The sequence below is a fragment of the Rhamphochromis sp. 'chilingali' genome (genome assembly GCF_963969265.1).
Source record: "Rhamphochromis sp. 'chilingali' genome assembly, chromosome: 2".
Taxonomy (NCBI): Eukaryota; Metazoa; Chordata; class Actinopteri; order Cichliformes; family Cichlidae; genus Rhamphochromis; species Rhamphochromis sp. 'chilingali'.
In genome coordinates this window covers 59,835,536-59,863,148 of record NC_137930.1, presented here as the reverse complement: position 1 = coordinate 59,863,148, position 27,613 = coordinate 59,835,536, and the positions used below count along the sequence as shown (strand labels likewise).

Sequence of the window (27,613 nt, the reverse complement as noted above, 5' to 3'; positions counted from 1 at the left end):
GTACTTGGTGGTTGCAGCTTTTCTAGCGGCCTCTTCATGGTTCCCATTCGCCTGCGGGATCCCCAAGTACTTGTAACTGTCCTCTATGTCTGCAATGTTGCCTTCTGGTAGTTCAATCCCCTCAGTTCTGACTACCTTCCCTCTCTTTGTTACCATCCGACTACACTTCTCCAGTCCGAACGACATTCCAATGTCATTGCTGTATAGCCTGGTAGTGTGGATCAGTGAATCGATGTCTCGTTCACTCTTGGCATACAGCTTGATGTCATCCATGTACAGGAGGTGGCTGACAACTGCGCCGTTCCGTAGTCGGTATCTGTAGCCAGTCTTGTTAATGATCTCACTGAGGGGGTTCAGGCCTATATATATATATATATATATATATATATATATATATATATATATATATATATATATATATATATATATATATATATATATATATATATATATGTTTTGTCTTTTTAATCACTACTACTGCATAACCACTTTCTCCATCTGTTTGTGTGTGTATGCTGTTACACACACTCGGAGTATGCGTTGCCATTATTGATTGCTTAACCACAGAGGTGACACCAGGGAAGGATGGTCCATCTTTTTTTAATGACAAGAATTTATAGGGGGTATAGCAGACACAACATTTTATCAAGAATACTCAAGGTGAATGATAAGTGACATTAAGGCCTGACATAGAAAAGTGGATTTTTTTTTATATCACATACCATAAAGATCAAAACAATGTAAAAAAGAAAAGAAATAAATAATAAAGAAGAAATATGGTCCTCTGGAGTAATTACCACACGACTACTTCACTGTAAGATCATTTCTTTTCTTGTCATTCCAGGATAAATTGAATATACATACCGACTCATCAGTTTTGCTAATGATATGCTTGGCTAGTGACCCTATCCTTTATTTGGTGTTTTTCTTCACAGAGAAATTTGGTGATGTACATTACTGTTTGTGGTAAAGCCCATCTACAGCATCACTCATGAGAAACAAAATCATAACGTGGCTTTAAAGAGTGTCAAAAGGAGGAAAGAGAAACAGTACGAGAGAAAACAGAAGGCGAACAGGTCAGGAAGCGGAGAAGGATAAATCATTTTTGGAATACACAGTTATAATTATCAGATATGCACATAAGGACCACCCTGAATTTTAGATAAATACAGCATACAATACACACAATACTGTTGGTACATTTGATCACAATAGTAGACACATAATAAATGCAGACACAGAGCAACAATGAGATCCACTACTAAGATCACATTTCATCCAATGTATAAACTTTTAGAAGTGCTTAGATAATAATTATTTTCATCAAGGGTGCAACTGTAACAGAAACATGCCTCAAATATCAATAACAGTGGCATCACAACACGCCTTGTATTGTGGTCATTGTAACTACACACCCCAAAGCCATGACTGCAGTCTAATCAAAATAGCAATATTATAATGCTCAAATTATTTTTCATTGTTCAAAAACAACATATTCTCCAGTTAATGACACCTAAAAAGCTAAAGTACTCAGAGAAAAAAAAAAAACCCGAAAATAAGTTACCGTAGTAACAAATAAGGTAAAAAGGCAGTTGTTCCCTCTCATGGCACTGTAGGTGCCGTAAGAGTTTGCTGGATTTTACCGTTGTATTAGAAGTAAAGCAGCCTCTGTGTGCACTTCAATTGACAGCTGGGATGGGGTAGGCTGGATCAATCCAAGGGAGCGGATATTAACACATGTCTCTTCAGATTTGAAGCAATGTTGCTGTTGTCCATATGCTTCCAGGTCACTTTCTCCATACTGACACTTAAGTTTGTAATGTTGATTGGCGCCAAAAATAAGTTTATACGACAAAAAAAAAAGGCAGTGTTTTTTAAACAAGAGGAAACAACACAGTCAAACTACTCAGTAATGAATGTAGCTACAACAGCGAGGCAGCTTGCTACTGTTCTTTTTCTCTCTCTTTTTTTGTACTGCTCTTGTCGAAAGCAAAGTGAAAACCTTTTACATGGTGCAAACACTGAGCGAGTCTGACCTTTAGACTGTGTATGAGTGCATGTATGTATGTGCAGTGAGTCTCTGCTCTCCTCAGGTGTCCAAGGTGTGCCTGGGAGCTCTGTGGGAGTTCTCCCCTCCCTTTCCTTTCACTCTCTTCTCACCAGCCAGAGGAACATACTTTTTTTTAGTCTTTTTACGTTTCTTATCAGAGCACCACACTCTCTCACAGTACTCTTCCACTTTTTGAGCATCCCCATAGCCAATCAGCTGGAGGAATTCCTTGTACCACAGCCTGGAGTGGGAGCCTGATGCCAGGGATGGTGCCAGAGATTTGGGGCTGATGCTGGGGCGTGGTGGGGGACCCATGGAAGAGTGACACAAAGCCGCTGCTTTTGCCCCATCTCCATCATTGACCATGTGGATTGCTGATTCCACCTTCTCTCCTCTGAGCACATGTAGAGTGATACGTAGCAATGTGTGCACATATCCGTGTTCCACCGTCTGACATACGTACACACCAGCATCTGAACCTCTTACACGTAAGAACAGCAGCCCATGTGAGGTCACAACAACTCGTTCATCACCTTGAACCTACATGAAGCAAGAGATAAAACAACTTTTTATGCCACTGATGTCATTTTATGAATTAGGTTGACAGAATGTTAGTATTTTAATAATATGCTTAACTCAGTGACTTTTTTAAAAAGATTTTTAGGAATATAACCTTTCTGACTTTCTCTACACTACTGAATTAGATGGAATGTAAGATATACGCATTTAAATCTGTAACAATCTATGGACCTTGTCATCTAAGTAAATGTGACAACTTGTTTATCACAATAACATACTTAATACAAGTATGTTCGTTGTATTTTAAACATGCATCAGACTTACCTGATGGTTCTCCCCTCCTTTCTGGAAGAACCAAAGGACCTTGGCTTGAAGTGATCGCGGGACACATTCCAATAAAGTGCTATTGCTCTCCACCCCGTACACCAGCCTGTCTTTAGCTCTGTGCCATTTTTCATCTACACACCAATACGCACACATCATAAAACATAGTGAGGCAAGAAAAATGACATTGAGCTGCTTTGACCTTTCATTAGTTAGTAAATGTACATTGAATTGTTCATTGTTCTTTTGCTATAGCACAAGTGCACCAATCACATAGTTTTTTTTAAAAACGGTTTTTGCAACATGTAACCATATTTGTCTGACAACATTTTTAATATTCTAGTAAATACAGGCAAGTGGCCATGCACACCCACACAAACATGCACATCCCACAGTTCTTTTATACACTAACCATCAATTTGCAGCCCATTGCACAGCTGGACAGCGTTGCCATGGCGCACATCCTGCCGCCTGAATCGTCGGCTAAAAAGTGAGAGAGAAGCAAAAAGAGAGTAATTTTGAACATGTGATGAAAGTGCAAGCGATGGGTGAAAAGAAAGACAGAGAGAACGTGAGCGTGGGGAAAAGAGAGCAGGAAAGATGGAAAGAGGAAGAGGGTGATCAAGTGCATACTGATTGGCATTACATAACATCTGGCTGGCATGTCTCTCAGTGTCTGTGATAATGACTTGGGAAACCAGCTTCACAGCATTGTGACTTTCAGTGCAAGATCCTGAAATGGAACCCGAGGGGGTGTCTACTATTAAAGGTGCAAACAGATGATAGCTCTTGCAGACATTTGCGATAAAAAGAAAATGACTCCTGTACTGAAGGCTGTGTATATATGCTGTTACCTCCTGCTGGGGTAGACTCCAGCAGGGTAGTATCTGGAGCAGGTGATACCATCCCAGGCACAGTAGGGATCTCTGGCCAGACAACAGTCAGCACATTCTGAACCATAGAGGTCACACTGATGCAGTCTGACCTGAGCCAAACCCTCTTCTGACCCAACATACAGCTGTTGCTGTGAACCAAAAAAATGTGGTCCATTAGAATTGATTTGCAGGCTAATTAAAATGAGACTTTGTATATACATTATGTCTTTTCCTCAGATCTACTTAACAACGCACAGGCAATCATGCAGATCATGTCAATACAGTGTTATGCATACTGTCACAATGTTATCATCTTGTGGCTAAACAGGAGAACTGCAGAACTGCATTAGTAACACAAATAACTATTCAGATTATTGTCTTACCCTTTTAGGTGATATTAGGATCTCTGTCACTGGTGTTTTTACCTGCAAAAAAGGGAAAAACTTTACTGTTATTTAAGAATAAAGCTGAATAAGTGGTTGGTTCATTGTATGCTATTAAAAACCATAGCTGAAAGCCTCTTGTCATTCTTCTGTCCATACCAAATCAGCTCTTAATGAAAACAGCAGCAACCACTTCTTGTTGAGTAATTTTCAGATGTAACTGATCTTAGTAGAGAAGAGCTAATGTATTCATGTTATAATGAAGATCTCTCAGCTGTCAGGTTGAACAATCACACTTGTACTCTTCTGATGATCGAAAGCAAGAAAATCAGCAAATCATTATCCTCTCGTGGTGTCGCTGCAGCAACTGAATTATGGTGTGGACGTATTATAATGCAGAATTCACTTGGGAACAAAGTCTACTTTGCTTTCACATTCTGGAGCAAAAAAATATGGTACCCTGAAAACTTCTAGCTCTTCCAGCAGCACCTCCTCCATAGTATCTGTGTCTTTGTTGTAGATGGTGATAAATTTCAACACCACTGAGTCATCTAACAGAAGGAGAGATAAACATTATACTTCTGCAAACAAAAGCAAACAAACAAGTTATGTGTGAAATGGTAAGAAAATGTTGTTTTAAAACTATTTATGCAATGACTTTGTATTTGTTTTTACAGAACACCTATTAAATTTCTTTGGTGTCTTTTTTGATGAAATACTCATTACTTGCACGTTTTGCATGGATTTATGCAGTCCAGTACAGTGCCTATACCTGTGCCAATGTAAAGAACGTGGTAGTGTCCATCTTGGGCTTGGACTCTGTCAACTGCAATCTGGGTCAACTTTCTTCTGCCTGGTTCTGTCTGTAATAGGACTGGTCTATGATGTTGCGGAAGGACTGGATTATACATCACTGGGTGAGAACGCAAAAAACGCAGGACCTCATCAGGGAACTCCTTAGAGCTGGAGAAGCCACCACCGTTCACTTTACTGGCACACTGTGATGTAAGCAAATAGAGAAGAGGATGGGACAAAGATAAGCAAAGACTATTTATTGCTTCCTCACTGCATAAGTTGAAAAGAAAAAAGCTGACACGCATTAGTCATGCTCAAACTGCCCTGGCATGACCTGCTAAGGTAGCCACAACAGTGCTGACATTCACTGACACTGCTCTGCATTCTTTCAGCACTCTGTATTTTAAAGGACATCCGCTCTGAACACAGACTGGATGTGAGAATAGGAGAGTGCCCTCGATAAACAATGCTGGTGAAACTGTTAATTAAATCACATAAACGTGATTTATTTCAAATTTGGGTCTCACAGATCCAGGTCGAGGATAGGGGACTCTGTCCTCATAAGGTGTCCAGTGATGCTCAGGTCTCTCTCTGAAGGCGAAAGGCCCATTGAAGGCTGCTCTGATGTCATCCATGTGATAGACACAGACTGCATAACCTTTAAACACCGTACTACAAAGAAAGGGTTCATCAGTAAATTTGATAGAAAGCGAAATTCTTTAATGAAATGCTGACATCTCATTTCTCACCTTGTTGTGCTAAAGAGGCAAAAGACTTCTGGGTTTTTCTCATCCTTGTTGTTGAGCACAAACACGTCCTCTGAAACACAAAATGTATCATTTAGATTTAGTGTGTATATTGTTGAGCACACATGAAGCTGACATTTTTTTGTCTCTTATCATTGCCATTCTGAGTATGTTAGCATGCTGGCATTAAAATTTAGTTCAAAGTTTTAGAGAAAGGTTTTTTTTTCATGCAGATGGTTAGATGTGCCTTTAATGCATCTTTGACATCTCCAGTAAAGCAGTGGGAGTTGTTCATTTATTCTCATGATGTCTCATTAATCACATTTTTCCCTCTAAATGGGATGGTTTGTGTGGCAAAGGCAGCAGTAATGAATGAGACATTGACACAAGATGTGATGAACATCTGAAACTTGTAAATGTGGATGGGTGCGATATAAAAAGAAGAAGAAGAAAAAAGCAATCATTAGATAACGTGGCTTGTAAGGCTTTGTTGTTTCTTTACCGAGCTCATCAAAATGCGTATCGATGCCATTGGGTCCAGCCACAGAGCAGATCAGACGAGTTTTCAGGAAGGAGGTCCATCTGTTCACCAGCATCCTCTGTCCTCCTTGGTCATTCTGAGAGATAAAGGCATGTATAGGTTTTAATGTCACGGTCAGTATAAACATTTTGGTTGGATTTTGTTTCTGTAGTGTTCTCACCGCACAGACCCGTCCAATACGGGAATAAACGGCCTTGGTCACACCTTCGGCATCCATCTCTCGCTCAGTGAAGAAGAAGTAAACTTTATCATCACCTCTGTCATCATTGTCAGGTATAACTGCAGACCCAACAAATTTGGGTTCTGTAGGAAGAAGAATTAGTTGCATACAATGAAACATTAAAAAAAAGTGTTATATGAACATTTTTTTAGGAAAATAAATGTGAATATATGATTTATTAAGAAAACATATAATAAATATGAAAAAATCTCAAAGCTAGTACTAATTAGCACAGTTACACTGATCAGCCACAACAATAAAACCCCTCCCACACCATAAAAATGACTTCAGTGCACCTCCCCAGCAAAAGTGTCTAACAATACAACAAAGAGTGCATGCCCCTAAACTCTGGAGGTCCAACTGAGATTGAGTACCTGTGGCACATGCCGGCGCAAGTCAGATCAAGAGGCCCTACCACACAAACTAGTGGACCCAGTGCATTTGCTGCAAATGCTCATGAGCCAAAACCACAGGACACCCAGACAGCTGGTTTTGATGTTGTGGCTAATCAGTGTATATTGACTTTAATTATGTAGTGTAAATCATGAGCATCTTTTTTAACATGATTATAAGCCTTGAAGCTATGTTTGAGAAGAAACATGTGTGCCAGATAGTTAACGTCACATTCGACACGAGTAGGAGGTCACAGTTTGCACTGCCACGCCGTATGGACATATTTGCCCTTCGCATTAATAAGGACATGTTATTACAGTCCTGTAATGTACACCAACCATTTAGCTGGGATCTGTCGTTTCTTTCTGTGCGTGTGTAGGTCTGGTTGTTAAGTCGACACAAAGCACCATCGTTCTCCCAGTAGTCAGTGTAGAGGCCAATATAAAGCTCTCCTCCTAATGTACACATGGACAGACACAAAGTAATAACAGTGCTATTAAAAAAAAATAACAGCAGTTTCTTTAAATATGATTAAAATGATATAAAGTATAATTATTTATTAAAATAAATTAAATAAAAAGACCACAAGGTGGCAGTGTTTACTGGCCAGAGGAGATTTACATGCTTTACCATGGAACTAAAATGAAAACATGGTCATTTCACAACTGAGCCATTATCTTTTAACCTCAGATGGGGAGGTGTTGAGTGGTAAGTTGAGCAGTTCTTACTGGATAACGCTGATGTGCAGGAACTGTTGGGGTCATATGGACTTCGTCCTCTGCCACTTGTAATGCTCTCTTCTTCAAGAGCAAACAGCCTGTCCTGAGGAAAACATGCAAACACTTTGATATATGTGTAGTTATTTTCACAGGGATTCACAAAACAGGGCCACAAACACACACTAAAGAGTTACTCCTGCGCAAAAGCTTTGACAGCACCTAAGCAAATCCCTTAAGCTGATGTGTAGAGGAATAAATCGAAAAGAACTGCAGAAAGGAAAGATCAGAAAATGATGGATTAGAATGAGGGAGGAAGATAGATGAGACAACAAGTGATGGATGACCAAATGGAGGACTTCTGTCTGGATGGGTATAACCAGCTATTCTCTACTCTTATTTCATAATGAGATCACCACTTTTACCGTTCAGATGCTAACAGCTGAAGTATGCACACACAAACAGACCCACACATGCTTACAAATACAGATCTGAACTCCCTATAGAACCACAGCTCACATGCTGTGGGCCACCAGTGATTTTAACAGTCAATGGCAGTCCAGGGGAGATGTCATATACTGCAGTGATTTATGTGCAGCCACAGAACCCTGCTGTGAGGTGACTACCCCCCTACGCATGACTGTAACAGAAGCCAGTTCTGGGGTTAAACTCATTCATCATAAGAAGTGGCCTATCAAAACTAAATGGAAAAGAGCAAAAATACATCTAATCAATATTACTTCCAGTCTGTATTTTGGTATGTGATTTGTGCTTTTATTGAAACATCTAAGCCACCTGATATTACGTTGATTGGCCATTGGTTGGCATAATCGATTTCAATAGTATCTATTAATCTTGGTTTTCCTAGTGTATACATTAATAAGATCAAAATTAAAGGTAACTAAAGACTGAATACAATCTCAAGTACTACATGTATGATTTCGGGAGGCAATTTGGCATGTAAGTTTTCTGTGCTTACATAAATCAGCCATATCTGAGTTGTGTGCTCAGCTATGAGCATTCCAATTACCTGAGTGATGACTGAGTGTGGTTCCTGCCTGGAAGCTATCCCTGGCTTGGTTGACCTACTGGACAAGTGCTGGAATGCAGGGCGGAAACCTTATTCCTTCTGCTCACTAAATTTATAAGCAGAGAGTGTCCACATGGACGCTCACATGCACAAAGCCTTATGCTCTCCAAAACCAAAGCTTTACATCTACAGCAGCATGTGCAGTGTTTTTACAGCAGAGCAGACCCAGGGCTGAAACTTTATCAAAACACTTCATGTTCATATCCATCATAAGGGGTAGGATTAAGAGTAAAGAACCTGGGATTAGTTGCTCATTTTGATGATTTTAGTATAAATATTGAAAGTGAATAATTAGAATGATGTAACAGAACTAAAGATCATAATTCACAATTCTGTTTGACCTTGAAGTGTCTGAAATTAAGTTTTTTAAACTTTTGGTTCCTAAAATGATTGTTTTTTTTTGTGTTTTTTTTTTGTGTATCTTTTACCGTTTGACCTGAGTTTGTCTTTTATGTTTGGTGTGATTGTACAGCACTTTAGTCAGCCCTAGTGGTATGGTATGGCATTGTATGGTTCTTTCTTCTGGGCTCACCTGCCATGTATGCCCAACTCTGACCGCAGAACAGATAGGGTTGAAGGCTCCTGTTCCACAGGCCAACAGATGGGTCTGGTTGTACTGTTGTAAGACCTTTATGTAGTTTGCACACTCTTGCTGTTGGAGGAATTACAAGGATGAAGGTAAAGTCGGTAGGGAGTTGTTCTTTTACACTGGGACCAAACAGTGAAAAATGGGCAATGGAAACATGCCAGGGTGTTTCTGGATCATTAATAATATTGATAAAGCATGTTCAGGTTCATAATCATATACATATCAGGCCAATAAATATTCAGCTGGTCATTAGTGCCTACTGTTAACAATAATAATAACAACAAGTTATAGCAAAGAACATAACCATCTGTATATTCAGTCATATTTTATTGCAGAAGCCTTACCTTTTCCCTCCCTTTCATGAGACATTCCTCCACCTGATAGTCTGTACTGGCCCACTGGATCTGAAACACAGCACAATTGTCCCTCCACATTTACTCTTTACACTCTTTAAATATCACACAAAAGAATTGTTATGGCCACTGATGTGTCTTTTCCTGTCTTCTGTCAATGATTGATGTATCTGAGTGTGTTCTTTTTCCCTGTGTCTTCAGTTTCTCTCCCGTTTTCTCATTTCTCGGTTTGCACATCTTAAATTTGCTTCTTCTCTCTCTACCCTCATCTTAGTCCCTCCCACATGACATATAAGAAAAGAAGAAAGCAAGGAAGATCAATCGTGAAAGAGGAGTTGGAAAAGCAAGCATTTCATGCTTCAAAACTATAATTTTAAACCACTTTGCAATTAAACCCTGCATGTGGTACATCTGCAACATATGTCCATTGTTTTGTAATAACCCCCCACTATATTTTATGATGTCTTCATGAGCATAACTGTTTCCATGACAACATATATATATATATATATATATATATATATATATATATATATATATATATATATATATATATATATATTTATTTGCTTTTAATTTTAGGAGACTGTAAGAGAAATGTGGTAAGAATGTCAAAAAATATCTTTCTTTTTCATTATTACGCCTAGAATTCATGAAGAGTCGAAACTTTGATCATGCACTTGATCATATATCATAACCAGTGACTTCTCTCCTGCTTTTACCATGATTTATATATTTAACGTCAAGACTCTGTCATACATTGCGGGTGAAAGGGATACACCTGTTCACCATCCCTGCTCATAGCTCCGCCAGCAAGACTGGAACCGAGTCTTTGTTGTTACTTAATACGCTTTTTTCATCTCCTTTGTTGACCGTCCACCTGTCTGAGACTGAAATCAATTTCAGCACACCACGCTGAAAGATGTCTTAATTCCTAAAATGCATCTGGAGTCCAGAGCAGAGAGCAATCTTGCTAGAAGGGAAAAAAATCAAAGATGAAAAGGTGTACTCTCTGTAGAAATGTTTTCACCCTCATTGTAAAAAAGAGGCATGACACGTGGCTTGAATATACAAACCAAGGTGGGAGGAGAAGTTTTGAAACAACTATTCAAGTGCTATTTATATTCATTTGTTGATTAAGCATTTGTGATGATCCACTGCATGTTTAAACTTTATGAAGCTTATGTGTAAGTTCAATAAGGAAGGAATAAGGAAGCTGTAATCACTCATGTGTCTGCTTTGCTGGGTGTTCGGCTGCTTTTCTTTTTACCTGTCTACCGTTTTCCCACACTGCCAGTCTTACAACTGACATCGTTACTCTAGTCCATGGGGTGGCTGTAGCTCAGGTGGCAGAGCAGGTCAGCCACTAATCAGAAGGTTGGTGGTTTGATCCCAGGCTGCCTCCTGGCTGCATGCCAAATGTTCTTGGGCAAGATACTAACCCCATGTTTGCCTACTGGTGGCGGTCAGAGGGCCCGGTGGCGCCAGTGTCTGGCAGCCTTGCCTCTGTCAGTGCGCCCCAGGGCTGCTGTGGCTACAATGTAGTGTGCCATTGCCAATGGGTGAATGACTGAATGTAGTGTGAAGTGCTTTGGGGTCCTTAGGGACTGAGTAAAGCGCTATACAAATGCAGGCCATTTACCATTCATCTTCTCACCTGCCCGCTTTGAGCCAGCCATAGTTTAAATCTGTGCTCTCCATCGTTCTCCCTTTCAGACTGTCTTTTGCGCAGCCCACCTCCTCCCCACCTCCACCTCAGACACTTCAGCCAGAACACTATTCAAGTCTGAGTCTTCATCTTCACCACCACTAGACTTCAGGGGTCCTGTTCTAAATCCTATCACAGCTGGGATTCCATTCTGCCATCATGGGTCATCTGAGTCTAATCGCAAAATACATTCATTTGTCTGTCTCCGTAAATCATGTTCAGTTCTTCCAATTGATCTCTTCTTACTGAGCTTTATATTGTCATATTGTGCCATTCTGTGATTATAATTAAAACTAGCAGAAGTTAAGTTATAACAAAACAATTTATTGATGCCTAAGCATTGCAGTTGTGCCAAACGTCATATTTAATTGACATTGCTTTAAAATGAGGCCCTGAAGCAAGGCTGTCTCGTTATGTTAAATGCCTGTTGTTTCACTTCCTCTCTTCTTTGTCTCCTCTGCTCGCATCTCATCAGACAATGTGAGGTGAGGATGTAGAAATTCAGAAATGAGAAAGGGGAGATGTGTTAATTGCATCCTGTCTCATTCTTATCGCCGCCTCTGTCATTCTCGAATTGTTTCCAAATGTTCCCAATTAGCATTTGGCCTTGTCAGTCCTGCTGGTTTGTCTGTTTCTCCCACTCTCCTCTTGTCTCTATAACTTTTAAATAATTTATTTGTTTTTGTGTTCACCCCTTAACCTTACAGTGCCTGTTGTTATGTAGCTCTCCAGTAAGTTTTAAAAAACGTCCTCTTTATTTATTCATTTCCATATTTAGCTCATCATTTTGAACCCATGCCGGATAAAGAAGTGTTTACATTCATTTTGGCTAGTCTATAGACTTATGGGTCTAAATATCGCAGTTGCTGACAGGAAGGAAAGAAACCAGGCTCACCTCTGCATGGTGTGTGTTAACCTGGTCCAGGCTAAGAGAGAACAGAGCATTCTTGGCACCAACATAAAGCCTCTCGTGGCCCTCATCCAGCAGCATGGTCTGGGGTTGAAGTGACACTCCATGTTTCTGGAACACCCAAGTCCTGTTCAGCTGCCAAAGCTCTATATAGACAATACAAATAAATTGATTACAATAATAAACACAGCACACATTTAGATATACTTTACATGTATGTAGCTTTTTGACTGTAGTGAAAGTCAATTTCAGCCAGACACCCTTCCTCAAGAGATTTCTAACAACTGTAGAAACCTGTGCCTAAAGTCCAACTGCTCAAGTGGCCAAGGTCATATTGCAACATGTGTTTTTGATTCATACCAACCTCATGAGAATCACAGACAGCAAAGGTTATCTTTCCATCTTATGTCTCCCTTCTCAGTGATACCTATATCTCACTTCAACAGTGGTTATCATCCCTAAATCTGAAAGAAATGACAAATAAGTGATTTCTTAGAAGATGACTCTTTTTAGCTACATCTCGAAAATGCAAAAAAGCTGAAACGATTCAGGAAGTAATCTTTTGTATAATAGAAGGGTCATTTGAGTTGCACTAGGCTATGGTTTCTTGTACTGAGAGGAAGCAGTTTTGTCAGACAGGAAAGCGAACTGGCTCCTTATCAGCCATTAGTTTAGATGAGCTGCCACTCCCTGTCAGTTTTACTTTAGGTGATTTGAAATCTTATTCTAAAAAGGAGGCAGTGGACCATCACATGCATGTCATTTTATATAAACATAAACGCACCAGCAAACACGGTTTGCATCACAAATACCACCCATGCACATGCACACCTGAGATTGAGCTTGGCAGGCTGCCCCACCATACCTGCTCTCTGTAATCTTCATGAAAGACTGGGGGAGAGGGATTTAAACTAAGTCCCAGACTTCCAGAGGCATGCACTTCCTCTGGGTTCCACTGGCCTGAAAAACCTTTCATTAACACATGATCGGTTGGGCTAGGTGCCCTCGTAAAGGAAGAAAGAGGATCTGGTGTGTGTTAATGGTGCTTTTTGAGACCTTAGGTCAAGCCAACCAGACAAGCTAGAATTTGTGAAAAAAACCCAAAACATTTATTCGTCCTACTTTTCATGAAAATGGTAGTTCATCTTCACACTGTACATCAAACTCCTTTTGAAAGAAGAGAAAAAAAATAATAACCTACTTAATCATATTACTGTACCAGCCTTTGGACTATTTAAAACAATACTGAGGTGCCTCTACGTGCCAGGGCTGCAGGGGGTAATTGTATGATTTGTTTTTCTAGGCGCTGTATATTTTTAGTGATACTCGATCTCCAAGATAGGAGGAGAGAGTGTTTATCCTATTTTGCAGATCACTCTTGGCAACAGTACTCCACTCCGTGGAAAGTTTTATTTGTTTAAAATAGGATTAGGTATCCACAGAGGAATGGGTGATTGTGTATGTTTTGTTGCTATTAAGATTTCTGCGTTGGAGACAAGTGACAGTTTGTTTGAGTAGAATTAAATCTTTGGTGGTTAGGTGGCAGAGACGGAGAGTGGCAGTGGTGTTCTGCCAAGGCTCAGACATGCTTCCTGTAATTATCTAATCCACACACATACACATACAGACAGCCCCCACCACACATACACGGAATTCTTTCAGTTTTTGTGTCACTCACATGCAGATTTTTTATCTCCTTAATCCCTCTGTGCTAAGCTGGACTTGCATTGAGCACAATCCTCTAACACTGGCTTTCAATCAGCTCTTTCTTTTTTCTTGTGATGTCAAATTTGCAGCTACTCACTTAGATGACTGACTTACAGGGCAATTTAAAATGATGGAATAAACAGTGTGTAAGTCAAACCCATTTTTCGATCTGCTTTTCACTTGTCTATGTCAATAAAGATGAGTTGCAGCTGATTTATATGGACACATGCACATAACAAGGCACTAAGATAGACCTGTAGGAGTCTCTCTCTCTCACACACACACAAGAAAAACTGCAAATAAACTTACATTTAATTGTGTAGATTTGTTTGTTACATTGTAGATATATGGTGTTCACCTCTTTTGAACTGGAATGTTTTTACAGTAAGCAATGTTCATTTGAAGAAAGAAAAAGAAAAGGAAATGCAAAAATGCAAGTTCTAAAAACCTATAATCACATATAAAAAATGTTATAATTACAGTTGAAGTTACAAAAATACAATCAGTGGATCTTCTGATTATACAGATGAACTGAAGGATGTTTCAGAGGAGTTGTTTAAAGATTTCTCCTCTGTTATTATAAGTGCATGCCACCCCACTGGCTGAATAAAGGAATGGGGGGATTTCCACAATTCTCCACACTTCTCTCTGTCTCTCTCTCGCTCTCTCACCATCTGCAGCCAGTGACAGCTCCTTAGCCAACAGCTAAGTAGTTGGAAGGAGGAAGAGGGTGTTTCTCTACCAGCAACTTTGCCAAAGAGACACATGGCCCTACTGTGATCCCACTTCAAATGACAGACACAAAGAAAATGGACTCCCACAAGGCGCACACTTTCATCAGTTGTCTGAGGAGTGCTGATAGATGTTTAAGGAGATTTGATGTGATGAAATCAAAATAAACTTTGTCATCTCTTCTTTATCCATGTATGGAAATACTGTTTTGCTGTATGAGGGGATACAGTATGTGTATGCGTGTGTCTCCAAGTGTGCAGCAGTACTTTAGCAGCATTTCATCTATGGCCACATAAACCAAGGTAACTGCACACAGGAGATCATGGAGAAAAAAAGAACATTCCCCTGGAAACTTAAAAACACAAATTAAAGTATCTATCATAATTTTGTATATTGCCAAGGACTAAGCACACATTTAACCTAAACTTGAGGTAGACAGGCTCGTATTTCCAGCAAAATAAGCTTACGCGTATTACACTGAGTAATGGGACTTGTGCAGGAACAGAAACAAAGAGAATTATTGAAGTGAACTGTTAAAGGATAAAAAAAAAATGAGAAGGGGGTCTGTTCTCCTGAAAGCCTGAGTGAGACTGCAGAACTCCTGGGGGTGGGGTCAGGAGCAGAAGAACTGTGGTGTTATGCCATTATCGGTATACAGCCTTGTATTTCTATATTCCCTTGTGTGAGGGGGAATGATGTCACAGAGCAAAATGAAACCCACATGGTGTGTCTGTGGAGGGTGAGACAGAGTGTGCTTCTCTGTAATGACAAGAGTGCAAGTATGTTTCCTGAATAAAGTTATAAATTAAGATAAGATAAAAGATAAAAACCACATCAAAAGGCAAGCAGATACATACACCTCATACGTACTTCATCTCTTTGCAAGGTTTGTGAATATATCACTGTGCCGTCTTTGACTGACATGTAATTAAAGCCTGTCCCCATCTGTTACTCCTTCAGTCATATATGAAGTAGGCTATGTGGCCTCTGAGATAAAAATGAAGGACTTACTGGATAACTTGATGTATATCGGCGCTGTATGTTAAAGGACCAGAATGTACAAACTGATTTCAATGTCAATTCCAGCACGGTGAATGCAGTACTGTCCACAAGTCTTTAGCCACACTAGCGATTTATTGAATCATACTAGATATGTGGTGTATATGGAGTTTTTCAAGACTTTTTTCAAGGTTGTGTTGAAAAATTTGCTAAGCTCTCCAACACCACTGGCTGAAATGCATCCCCAAACCATGACAGAGCATCCAATGTGCTTTACAGATGGCTGTGGACACTCACTCTTTTGAACATAATTAGCTGCATATAATTAGCTGGGGACATTAAAAACGCTTTGGATCAATATTGTGTGAAACCATTTATTACAGTTCTCCTCTCTTCTTATTTTCCCCCCAAAAGCTGGCAGAGTGAAATAAGAGAGACCTTTCCTGTTATTTACTCTCTTTGATGCACCAGCCTACAACAAACAATATCCACAATGAATCCATCACTTTTGCTATCCTTCATCCTCCTCCCTTGTAATATCATTGCAGCTTAGACTCTACAGAGGCACCATTTTTGTCCTATCTATGCTTCTCTGTTACAAACTTAACTCACCTAGTCTTCATGCTCCCTTCACTGCAAAAAGGTCAGAAAGGATATTAGAGTTTCACCAGCTGCCTTCCCCTCTGGACATCTCATTAATGAACCAGAGAACACATACATAACACAATGGGTGAAAAAAAATGATGGTGAGATGTACACACACAAAATGAGAATATGAGAAGGGTGATTGTAGAGGCGACTGGAGAAGGCTGAAAGATGATCCCTTTTCCTGTGCTAGCCTAAAAGGTGTGATTTACGCCACCATTCCCTTCATTTTCTAGCTGTTTGATTTAAGGTCTACAGTATGATTTGTGCTGTGACCGCGATGCAGTGTGGTAAATGCTAATTATAGGCCTCTTCACACACAGAGGCAAGAAACATAATGGGACTCCTCACTTAACACATTATATGTAAGTAGAAAAAACAAGAAGCAAAAATCCCCATTTCTTTTGAGGCAAACACATCTAGAGTCACACTGGTGTTTTCCATCTTAGCCCCAGATGAAAGTCACCCACATATTCATCATTTCAAGATTGTAAAGTACACAGAAAAAGCTTTTTCTTGTCTGGAGTGGCACCTCTAAAATTATAGTTTCAAAGGACATGAGTAATTGCTACCTGTGCTCACAGATGCTTGCACCTCTGCTGCCTCTGCTCAAATCACACAGTTTTACAGTTTCTACTGAAGAAAGGCAATGCTAAGCACAAGCTTTGTATTTCTCGACCAGTGTATTTACTTATCTATACCTACACTGTAACGTTTCTTTAATAAAAAGCATGTTTTGCTCACTCGTGTGAAAGAAATAGTAAATGATGAAATTCAGCTCACAAGTTGTTGTTTTTTGTTGTTTTTTTAAAACTTTCTTTCTCTTGAAGTTTCCAATTGGACAAAATAAAGAAAGTGCATCTGTTTATTTATATAAGCGGTATGCAGTATGATTTTAACCTTGCCAGAACACCTTTTTCCCCTTTATTGACTCGCTGCATTAAAATATTTTTGTTACTAAATGCTTACAGCTTTAGTGAAAACGTGTCCTTGGCAGACGACTGAGGAAATTCCTGGTCAATTTAATTATTTTAAAATGGTCATTATTTTTCTTCCTTTTTTTTTACTGTTCTGTGTAGGTATCTATTATGTGGCAGGAGAAAGTGATGTTTTAGCTTTGCTAAACAAGCAATTTATTGTTCCAATTTGTTCATAAATTAAATGCACATGTTTCTGGGTGTGACTTTTTTTTTCCAGCTGGGTCATTAGAACTATGCAAACTATGAAATCTGCTGCATCAAACTCTCAGCAGCTTAGGCCAAGTATGGTGAAAGTGCTGAGGAAGCAGCAGAATACATCTAAGTCTGACCACCTATCTGCAGCCTGTCAACATGCTAGCTGTGCAACAGCTTCATTAGCAGCAAAATTGATGGCTGTCCTAAAGGAAGAGCTCATTTCACTTCACAGTCCTGGAGAGCTGAAAAAACAACCTGCTGCCAAGCACCTTGAATGATGCAAATCCAAACTGCATGGCTCTGTGGCCGAAAATTTCAAAACAAACAGTATCTTTTTATTTTTGTTTTATGGTCAGCATATCTCGCTAATGGGGGCTTTCTGTGCTATAGTCCAAGACTTAGGGGGTTTTATTGGGCAAAAGCCCAAGCAACTGAGATGCATTAACATCTTTATGTTATTTTTAAAGTCTTTTAAATCTTTGCAGCAGAAGATTACGGTCAAACAGCACAGAGTCTGTGTTTGTAACTCGATACACCATATGATTTAGGTAACAGCTCGGAGTTAACTGGATGTGTAAGCACATGAAAGAATGAGTGGGATTAAAGTGAATTAAATGCATTTAAAGAGGTCTTCACTGGAACAGAAGTCTCGAAAAGAACATTGGGAAAAGATCAAAAAAAGAAATAGTGAATAATTCTGCCATAAAACGTGCAAAGTATGGCTCACATAAAAGCGCAGAGAGGTCCATACTGTATGGCAGTAATGCCATCTTTAAAACACATGGTAATGGGCCCAGAGGAATTCAATCTCACAAACTCTGGAAATTTGACCTGTTCATTTATTGAGCTTTCTATTGATCCCACATCATGGATCGGCCCATCTAACCAAAAGCAGAATACAAGTATTTCATTATTGATATTATAATATTTTCTTTCCCATTATTAAACCTTCTCTTAAATAGAAGAATTTAGTTTTTCTAACCTGCTTTGATACCAAATGTTATGATAATATGGTCATACTTCTAGGAATAGGTTAGTAAAACCACATCCATCTCTTTCCATCTTCCTGAACTGCATTCAAATTGTCAGTGTGTGAAGAATTTACAGAATTTCTTTCTCCGGTACATGTGTCTCTCTTTGTTTATGCATATGTGTGAGTTTAGGGTGTGTGCAAAAAATCACTGACAAAACAGCCCATGAGGCATAAATTAGGACTTAGATGTTTTTCATTCCATAATGATAGGGTCCAACTGCAGCCATTTCAAGCTCCCCTGTGCTAGCCAGAGCATGTAGCGAGAGAGAGAGAGAGGAAGAAAGAGTGCTAGGTGGTATGTCAGTGAGTGTCTCAGCTCGCCCCTTGGGCAATTAATGAACCGAAAGTAACAATCATAATTAATACCTACTTTTTGTGACTAAGCATATCAGTGGTGATTTTCTAACATTTGTTTTGGTGCGAACTTTGCCTTACTTTTCATTGTAAGTTATTGTGCTATTGCTGACACATGAGCAAAGACGAGAAAAATAACGCGTGCAGTACATATCATAAAACAGCACACCCTCTTACTGATGAACCAGACTTGTCAGCTTTCATAACTGAGTCCAAACACGTATTTTTGAGTTATTGACCATCCAAATTCCACACCTATTTTCAACCATGACTAACAGGCTTATGTGAAATCATCACCTTCTGTTGCTGTAGAGATCAAAGAAACTGTGAGAAAAGGCCAGTGTTTACTCAAGAGTTTTATCTGCAAAGATAAAACCCTCATTATTGTCTAAGAGATACACAAAAATCAGTCTACATACCAGGGCATTGCAAACTCCCACACACACTTTAACTGGCACGTGCACGCACGCACATTCCCGTGCACCAAGAAAAGAAATAAACAACGTTTCCATCACACCACCAGTATAGCATGAGAGAAAGCCACATTTTAGATTCTCAACCACCATGGCTGGGACACCAAAACAAACTACAAGGAGGCTCCTTACATATCAACAGTGGGTGAAAAAAAGGGTGCACTTCCCAAAGTCTTCCCTGAGCCAACGCTGCGCAGTGCCAGGTTAAAACATAAATCTTCAATAAACATCTCATTACACGGTAATGATAACTAACAGCATCCTGAACTCACGTCCAAAGAATAGCACTTTTTTTTAACTTCACTATTTTTTCACTGAGCATTTGATGCATCATTTCATTGCTTATGTATAACTTTATGCATATTTTCTGCAGGAAACTATAATGCTTTAAAACTGTATAAAAACTAACATTAGCTATTAAATTTTTAGTGCAGTCATCAACTATGCTACAGTCACTACTGGCAGAGAGCAGAAGTCTATTAAGTATGGACAATGATTTTGCATTATACCTGTCTCATTTCCAATTTCCAGTTATTAGTCTGTGCAGAAAAATCAAAGTGCGCTGATTAATTTTTGACAGTGTCAAAAAAATCAAATTGTCTCTATATTAATGAAGCACAGGAAGCATTTTAAAGCATGCTATATAAATATTTATTGACAAAATAAATGAAAAGAAACACACATTAGATATTTCTTACCTTTGTTGGAGAGACGTATCCTTGGGTTGATGCTGTGTGCTGTGTGTGTCATGCCCAGCAGAGCAATATACAGCAGCATCAGTGAGAGATACACAGTCCGTATGCACTCTACCATCATCATTGACATAAACATTCTACATTTGCCTATTTAGAAGCCATGCAAGTCCAGAGTCTCAACGTAGCCTCCGAGGTCTTTGGAAAAAAGAAATTGCCCACAGGTGTTTGCTCAGCAGCGTTCTGCAAATACTGTTCAGTAAGATACAATCTTTAATATAACAATCCAACAAGAGCTTGCTTGGAGGTAGCAGTCCATTTTCTAATGATCAAAACAATGTGAATTGGCTCAGTGTATCTCTGCAGCTTCTATATAGCCCCTGCTTTCCCCTATAGCAGTCGACTGAAAGCTGCATCCACCCACTACCTCTGTGGACAGGGTAGTGCTTTGGGTATTATCCTTGTTTGGTTTTAGTAACCAGGGAGAAGAGAAGTCCACTTGCCACATTCACGCCGCAGTGCTCACTGTCCTCTGTCCATATGTCAGTCCGTCTGTTTTTTTTTTTTGTCTGTCTGTATGAACAGCTTAGATCCACTCTTTCTGATGTGATGAATGAAAAGAAGGTAGAAAAATCAGATCTATGAATCCCACAAAGGTGTAGATGCTAATTTGTAAAACCTCAGTGTATAAGTCTATCCCAGTAGGAGGGCAGACAGGCAGATCTGGAGCTGGAGCTGGTGTGCTCTGTCTTCAGTCTGTGTTCCTCCTCTTGGGTCCACTGGAGCCAGTCATTCTCTGGACGAGAGCCCAAGCAAAGGATGAGTAGAAGAGGGGAGGAGTGGAGAGCCTCGTGCCTGACGTGCGGTCTCTCTGCACTAGGAAAGAAAGTAAAGCTCCAGCTCCTAACTCTGCTCACGCTCAGTCAGGGAGGCTCCAAACCTCAGTTGAAACCTCTGTCAGTCACTTGAGATGGTTTCTACCACAGCTACTGATCTGGGCAGAGGCCACCTGCCACAGTGTGGTGTGTTTGAGTAAAAGCCTGTGTGTGTGTGGTTAGAAATGGACTGAGTTTGTATCAGATAGAAGGGCTGAAAATTGCCTGCTCCTTCCTCTAAACTGCCTCAGGATCTGTCTTTCCCTCCCAGGCAGCTGGATTAAGTGCAGTGTGTCTCCCAGGCAGACTTCCCCTCCTCTAATGTCACTCTACAGACTACCCCCACTTCTTCTCTACCCTTGCTCTACTCCTTCACTACCTTCATTTGGCTCCTGCCCCTTCTGCATTAATATGGACCACAGCCAAGGTTAACTGGCACTTCTTTTCATTTTCAATTATTTCCCTCTTTGTGCTTGTTTCCATGTGGATAGTCATTACCACTGTTACCATGGGTTTCCATGTACAAGGTTCCTTTCATGAAGATTTTTCCTTTCGTGCTTAGGTTCTCTTTCTTTTTATCTTCCTCCCCATCCATCAAACTCATCAGTTCTTTAAAACCTTGTTATTAGTGTATGCTGCACCGTCTTCTCTGATTTATCCTACCAGGACTTTTGTTTCTGTAGTCTGTCTAAAGTTAATTTCTATCCCAGGTTCCCGCAGCCCTTGTGTATCTGTTACGGTGTTTAAGTTGAGGTATCCAGGTCTTGTCAGCATTGTGGAAAAGATTGACTGAACATGTTTTGCAAACACATGCAAAAACTTACTGAAACACGCAAAAATAAGTACAAGAAGAGATTGGAGTCATTACTGAATCTGCAGATACCCTTCAAGAAAATAACATAGACGTCAATCCACTGGAGCAGATCTATATCTGTCTTCTGTGAACCTCTCTGAAATACATCTGTTTTTCTCTGTTCTTTCTCATGGCAGTGTGTTGACATCAACATTAAGTCATGCTGATCCATGCTTAGCACCCCAAGTAACCCATCAGTCACTACAGAAAAAAAGAAAATAAATTTGTTTTGTTATTCTCAAATCTGTGTCTGCTTTGCATTGCTTTTCAATTTGTGAAGCAGGGATTTAATGAGTACATTTCCCAGTGACAGTACTCATTCATATTTGAGATCCCCGAGTCAATTAACAGCAGCAAAAAGGGGAGTGCAAAACAAACAAATGTGACTTAGTAATTAGAAAGAAAGCTTGAAAACAGCACATACAGTAGTGTTAACATTACAGATTCTATAAAAATGTCCTCATCAACAAATAGCAATTAAAAGACATGCAGTCACAGAAATGATTGCATTAGGCTGTACGTGGCAGCTGCACCAGCAACCCCACGCCCCTTCACCACCCTAGGATATCATGACTACACTCCCACGTTGCACCTGTTCCCTGCAGAACAGAAGGACTTTGTATGTATATGGAGGTCTTGTAACATATACTATCTCTGTTATTTCATTGCCTGGTGCAATTATAGACTCTCATCTGTTGTTGAGCATGAGACAACTGTTCATCGTCAAAGTTCCCAGAGCTGGCACCGTCAGATTGACTGTGACACAGAGTTTCATCAGTTTGAACCCAGGCATTAATGCAAGAACATATTTTAGCTCCGCTCCAGATGAAAGCTTCTGCAGAACATTTTCATTTCCGATCTCTTAAGCCAGTGCCTAAGATTAATAGCCATTTAAAGAGTCTAATGTAGATAGTCTGGCAATGCATTCTTTTGCTTACATTATCCCATCATTGACTGAATGGGTATCTAATTCCTCTACCCTGTCTAACAGCAGTAATCAGTCAGGAATATGCCTCAATCCAGAAACAATAAAAGCTCAAATAACCTCTGTCTGCACTCCTTTTTTATTTTTTGTACTATCCTCATTCAGTGTGTCCCTGCTTCCCTTACGTTTTCTTGATTTGTGTGTTTCATTTCAGCCCTCAATGTTGCTATTTGTACGAATCCAGTTTCACTGTTAGCTTTTTACCCAGGGCCCATCAAAGCAGCACCCCTACACATATTAACAACAGCAGCTACTTTCTTACCAGCTCCATTGAAATTCTGTCCTCTTACACGTGTCCCTGGGATTCCACCAATGCCTGAAATTTTTATTCAGTATGTAGTGCACTGCAGAGATATTTGGTCTGCAATGTTTGCAGTCTGTGAATGCATCAGATTGCAAGGATGGCAACATTCATGGTCACATTTTTTTTGCCTGTTTTCACATCATTAAATGCCTTCTTCCTTCCTAGTTGCTGTTTTAGAAGCCTGCGAGGGTGAATGTGTTTTTGATTGAATACTGGTGTCTAATGTTTGTTTGAACAGGCCATGTCAAAATGTCTGGTGGCTTTCCTTTCATGCCCGCTGAACACAGAAAATATTTTCATTCATGATAATGCTGTGTCAATATGCACCCTGTTCAACAGGAGCCTCTCGCACCTCCTGTTTGACCTGCAGAGATTGACATGCATTCCCACTGCTCTCCTAAATTACACATGCAAACTCTCCATTTTTGTCTTTTTAAGTATTGTACAGTAATGCGCACTGAACTGCACTTTGTCATAATTTAAGAAAAACAAAAGGAAATAAAAAATATTAAAATCAAGCACCGGGTAAATATGCATAGATTGATACATACATTTATGCATGAAACTGTGCCTATGTGTATGTCTACTACTGACCACCTGCAGAGCAAAGAGGTCATGTTTCTGGTCTTCCGTAGCAACAGAAGCAACACTCTGAGGATCCAGTGTTTTCGAGCCATGATGCACTCCAAGCGTTTACACAGGTGGTTATCATATGGCCAATAAGACATACTTAGAATCTGCAGGCATGTATCAGTACTTGTTTCCTCCAGCGGTCATTACACTATATGATATAACTGGAGTGAGTAATCTTTGCAAGACACATAAATGCACTTTTTGCATTTCGTCAGAGAACTGAAGTTTCAGTGTGAGTGATATCACGCAGAGAAGGGAGTAACATGGAGAAATGAACCAAGAAAGAGAGACAAGCAGGGGCGCTTTCTGACCGGGAAGCCGGGGTGTTATGGTTGGCTTAGCTGTGTCTGCTGAGTGTGAGTATTACAGTATAAGACCTACTGTGCACACCTTCATGCATATGAATTTATACTTGGAACCACTTTTAACCTAAGTCTTGAGATAAGTGGAAATAAGTCTGTATATACTCTGTCACAGCCCATTTGTGCTCAACCTCTCTCCAACCGTGTGCTGTCAAACCTCAGCTGAGGCCCTATGTGGGTGTACATCTTGCATGGATGTCTATGGGACCAAAGTGTAGTAAATGAATTCGCCCTTTGCAAAAACTAATGCTAAAGACCACAATGTGTCAAAGCTCAGGTGGTTACAAAACAGTTATCAAAAATGCTATGTGGTCACCATTTTCTTCTTCCTGTGATTCAGCTTTCAGGACATATTTCTTTGTTATAGGTATAGTAATGGGAAATACAGACCAAGGCAGTGGTCTGCGGTCACAGACTGTGAAGAGGAGGAATGGGTTACGCCTCTGGAGTGATGTGTGGAAGTTGCCATCTGGTCTCTTTTGGATTCTCATCCATCATCATGGTAACCATCAACATAACCTACAGGTGAGGGGGTGAGGGTGAATTTTTGTGAACGCATATGCGTTGTTTACATGGGTTTGTGAAGTCAAAGTTTAATGCCTTGTACAGTAAAATGACTCCACGTTTAAAATAAGGCTAAATCAGGCCGTTTGAGAAAAAAAATTCTTTAATACTCTCTGCCTTGACCATTGGTTTTAAATATGTTTAACCATGATTGCTTTTGGCTGACAGATACATATAATAATAATGGTGAGAGGCACAGACTAAACATCTGCCTTCAACATGTACTTACTGCTGTTTTTTCTACCTCACTGGTGGGTGATTTAAGCGCATACAGAAATGGCAGACACATTTCCGTCAGCAGCAAAACGAAAACAGAGGGGGATGCGCGGAAAAGCAGCAGGGCAGTGCCGTGCACTGCATCAAAATGCACAAGATCTTTTGCTCAAAGAAAACCCCTCAGCATAAAATCGTTGCTCCTTGGTGTGTATGACTGTGGACATCTATCCATGAACCCTAGTGTTTATGAAATATGAATAGGGACACCTTAATTGAATCAGTAATCCCAGGCTTGCTCCAGGGCAGGACCACCATGTGTTGCTACGAAGAAGAAGCACTTTCTGACTGTGTGCTTTGAAATGGCTGAAAAGCAGTAAGAGTTCCTGAAAACCGTCCTCCTGGAGTTTTTGTCAGCGACCAGTAAAACACAACTCTTATGTTTAAACCCCTCCTTTAATTGCACAACCACTGTTGTTTGATATACAAAGACAAAAACACTGAAAACAAATTAATTGAGACCAAATGCCACATCCACATCACGCATTTAAGAGTCTGAGTCATACTATGTGTGTATCTTCGGGCTTGCCTCTTTCCTCTAGTAAATAACTGTTTTAGCTGTTTCCTACATTTTTGCCACCTATAAATATCAGGCACTCTTCAAATCAACGCCTCACCGTTGTCTAAATTGGGGCTTTACTTATCAAAGGGGACTAGATGGGAGGTGAACCTTCAGCGCTATCAGGGTCACTGTGCTTCAGTTGCACCCAATGAACAAACACAGTGACAAGTTGTGTATATTAGTCACTGTCAGAAATGACCCAAAGTGTGAGTTGGAACACTAGTGCTTTTTCCAGATGTGTTGTTCATTGTGGAAGAACTATCAGTTAACCTGTTAACCTGCTCTATATCACACTGACTGCTCCAAAAGACACTGTCGGTAATTTGTGTCAAAAGCTCCTGTTAATCCATCTGTCGATGTCACTGAGTTTACATTGCTCCCTAACTGATTAATAACAGTTAGCAGTCGTTTGGACCACTATGAGACAAATTCCAGAGATATGCAGTGTAGGCTGACATATTGTGTTGACATTTTACGCGCACACCTACGTACAGAAACATGGCAGGCAGCGTCAAAACCTTGGAAAAATAAAAATGGGGTTAACATTAAAGCAATACTTTGGAATTTTCAGTGTCTTATCCAGCTAGATGAGGAGATTCATGGAGACATTCCAAAGTTACCACAGACAGCTGGTTTTCTAAGCTTACCACAAAGACTTAAAAATGTGGAAAATGCTACAGTGGCTCTATCCAGTGTGACAAAATCTCACTGAACACATCTTATCTTATTTGCTTTAAGTGTTCAAAAGTACAAGCATAATATAAACACATTTTCAGGGATTTTGCTATGGTATTAGACATATCTTTTCAATCTTCAGTCTTCCTAAAAGGCTAGTCTTTTAACTTCAGCTTGCGCCTGTCAAATAAAAAATAAACTCCCTCATGCTATAAATCCATTAATAAGTTTCAGGCTGACGCCACCGTGTCAGTACTGCCAGTAAGTTTTGTGTCAGCGTGGCTGTTTCTCCACCAGCTTTGTTTGTCACTTCATCTGTCCATAATTACTGGACTTACAATTCCACAAGATCCGCTTTTGCCCTTAGAGGAGGACAGGAGATAAACACCGGACTTTTCAAAGTCACTCATTTCTGCACTTTATGTTAACTGACAAACACTTTTCCTGGAACAAAACACACTTGTTATGGGTCACATATTTTGAGCCACCAGTGTACACTCATCAGCATCATCTCACACAACCAGTATGAACTATAAGGTGGCGGAAAAAATCTCTTCCCTTGACCACTAATTGGATAGTGTGGCAACAGAACAAAACAGAAGTGTTATTTTCACATGTTCACCACATGAAAACTTTAGCTAATAGTTAAATTTAGACAAGAAAACATCACAAAGTTCACACCTGCGTTTGAAGCGTCCGTCAAATGCCACAATTTGTTTTCCCATCAGATTCCGACACAATCAATAAATTCAAATAATACAAAAAAACAGCCCAACAGTTTAATGGACTTCAGGAATGTGAGCTTAATGTGAGTCACATCTAGGGCATGCCTATTGTCTTACTCTGTCCTGTGCATGACTTGACAGCTGTAACAAGATAAAATATAGACTTTTGTTAAAACACAAAGATTGATTTTTTTTTTCACAGCACAAGATCAAAAATTCGTTTTTTAACTGTGAAGGAAAATTTATCCCTAAGTTTTACTGGTAAATGTATGACTAAAACCTTGATGCAACCATGAGTGAATTTTGCATACAAAGTCCAAAATAAAGTGTTTGGCCATTAACTCATTCACTGCCAGCCATTGGCAGTGAATGAGTTAAACCCATTGACTCATTCACTGCAATTGACGGCTATAGACGTCAATGGCAGTGAATGAGTTAATAAAGGAGCAACATTTGATCACTGACAGTCTTGTGTGAACTCCTTTCCAGGCTAAAATAAAAATGTAAGCAAGACAATTAAAGCCACTAAACATAAAAGAGAAAATATTCCACGGAACAGTAGGCATAACATTATGCCTGAGGTTGCTATTTGTGTTGACTAAGTGATGGGTTATGCAGGGAGAGGAATAAGCGCTGGAATATTTTTGAGTGCACTTCAGAACAAAGATCTGTTATGTTTCTGATATATTCTCTTCAGGTTCAGTTGCTTTCCTATGAAGAGACAGATATTTTTATTCTCCTTTTAAGTTTCTTGCCAGAATGACACAGCGCTGAACCCAC

General features: G+C 39.8%; 1 protein-coding gene across 1 annotated transcript; it reads right to left on the bottom strand.

The window, feature by feature from the left end:
• Positions 1 to 594: 594 nt before the first annotated feature.
• Positions 595 to 21,187, bottom strand: sema3e (sema domain, immunoglobulin domain (Ig), short basic domain, secreted, (semaphorin) 3E). Its single transcript, XM_080876443.1, has 17 exons — positions 20,029 to 21,187; positions 12,198 to 12,358; positions 9,586 to 9,645; positions 9,185 to 9,304; positions 7,575 to 7,668; positions 7,185 to 7,301; positions 6,394 to 6,536; positions 6,195 to 6,309; positions 5,696 to 5,765; positions 5,474 to 5,618; positions 4,924 to 5,149; positions 4,611 to 4,702; positions 4,152 to 4,193; positions 3,748 to 3,917; positions 3,306 to 3,376; positions 2,894 to 3,027; positions 595 to 2,590 (listed from the first exon to the last, which is right to left on the bottom strand). Exons 1-17 carry the CDS (start codon positions 20,159 to 20,161, stop codon positions 2,090 to 2,092), a joined length of 2,394 nt encoding a protein of 797 aa, XP_080732569.1. The 5' UTR covers positions 20,162 to 21,187; the 3' UTR covers positions 595 to 2,089.
• Positions 21,188 to 27,613: the final 6,426 nt, after the last annotated feature.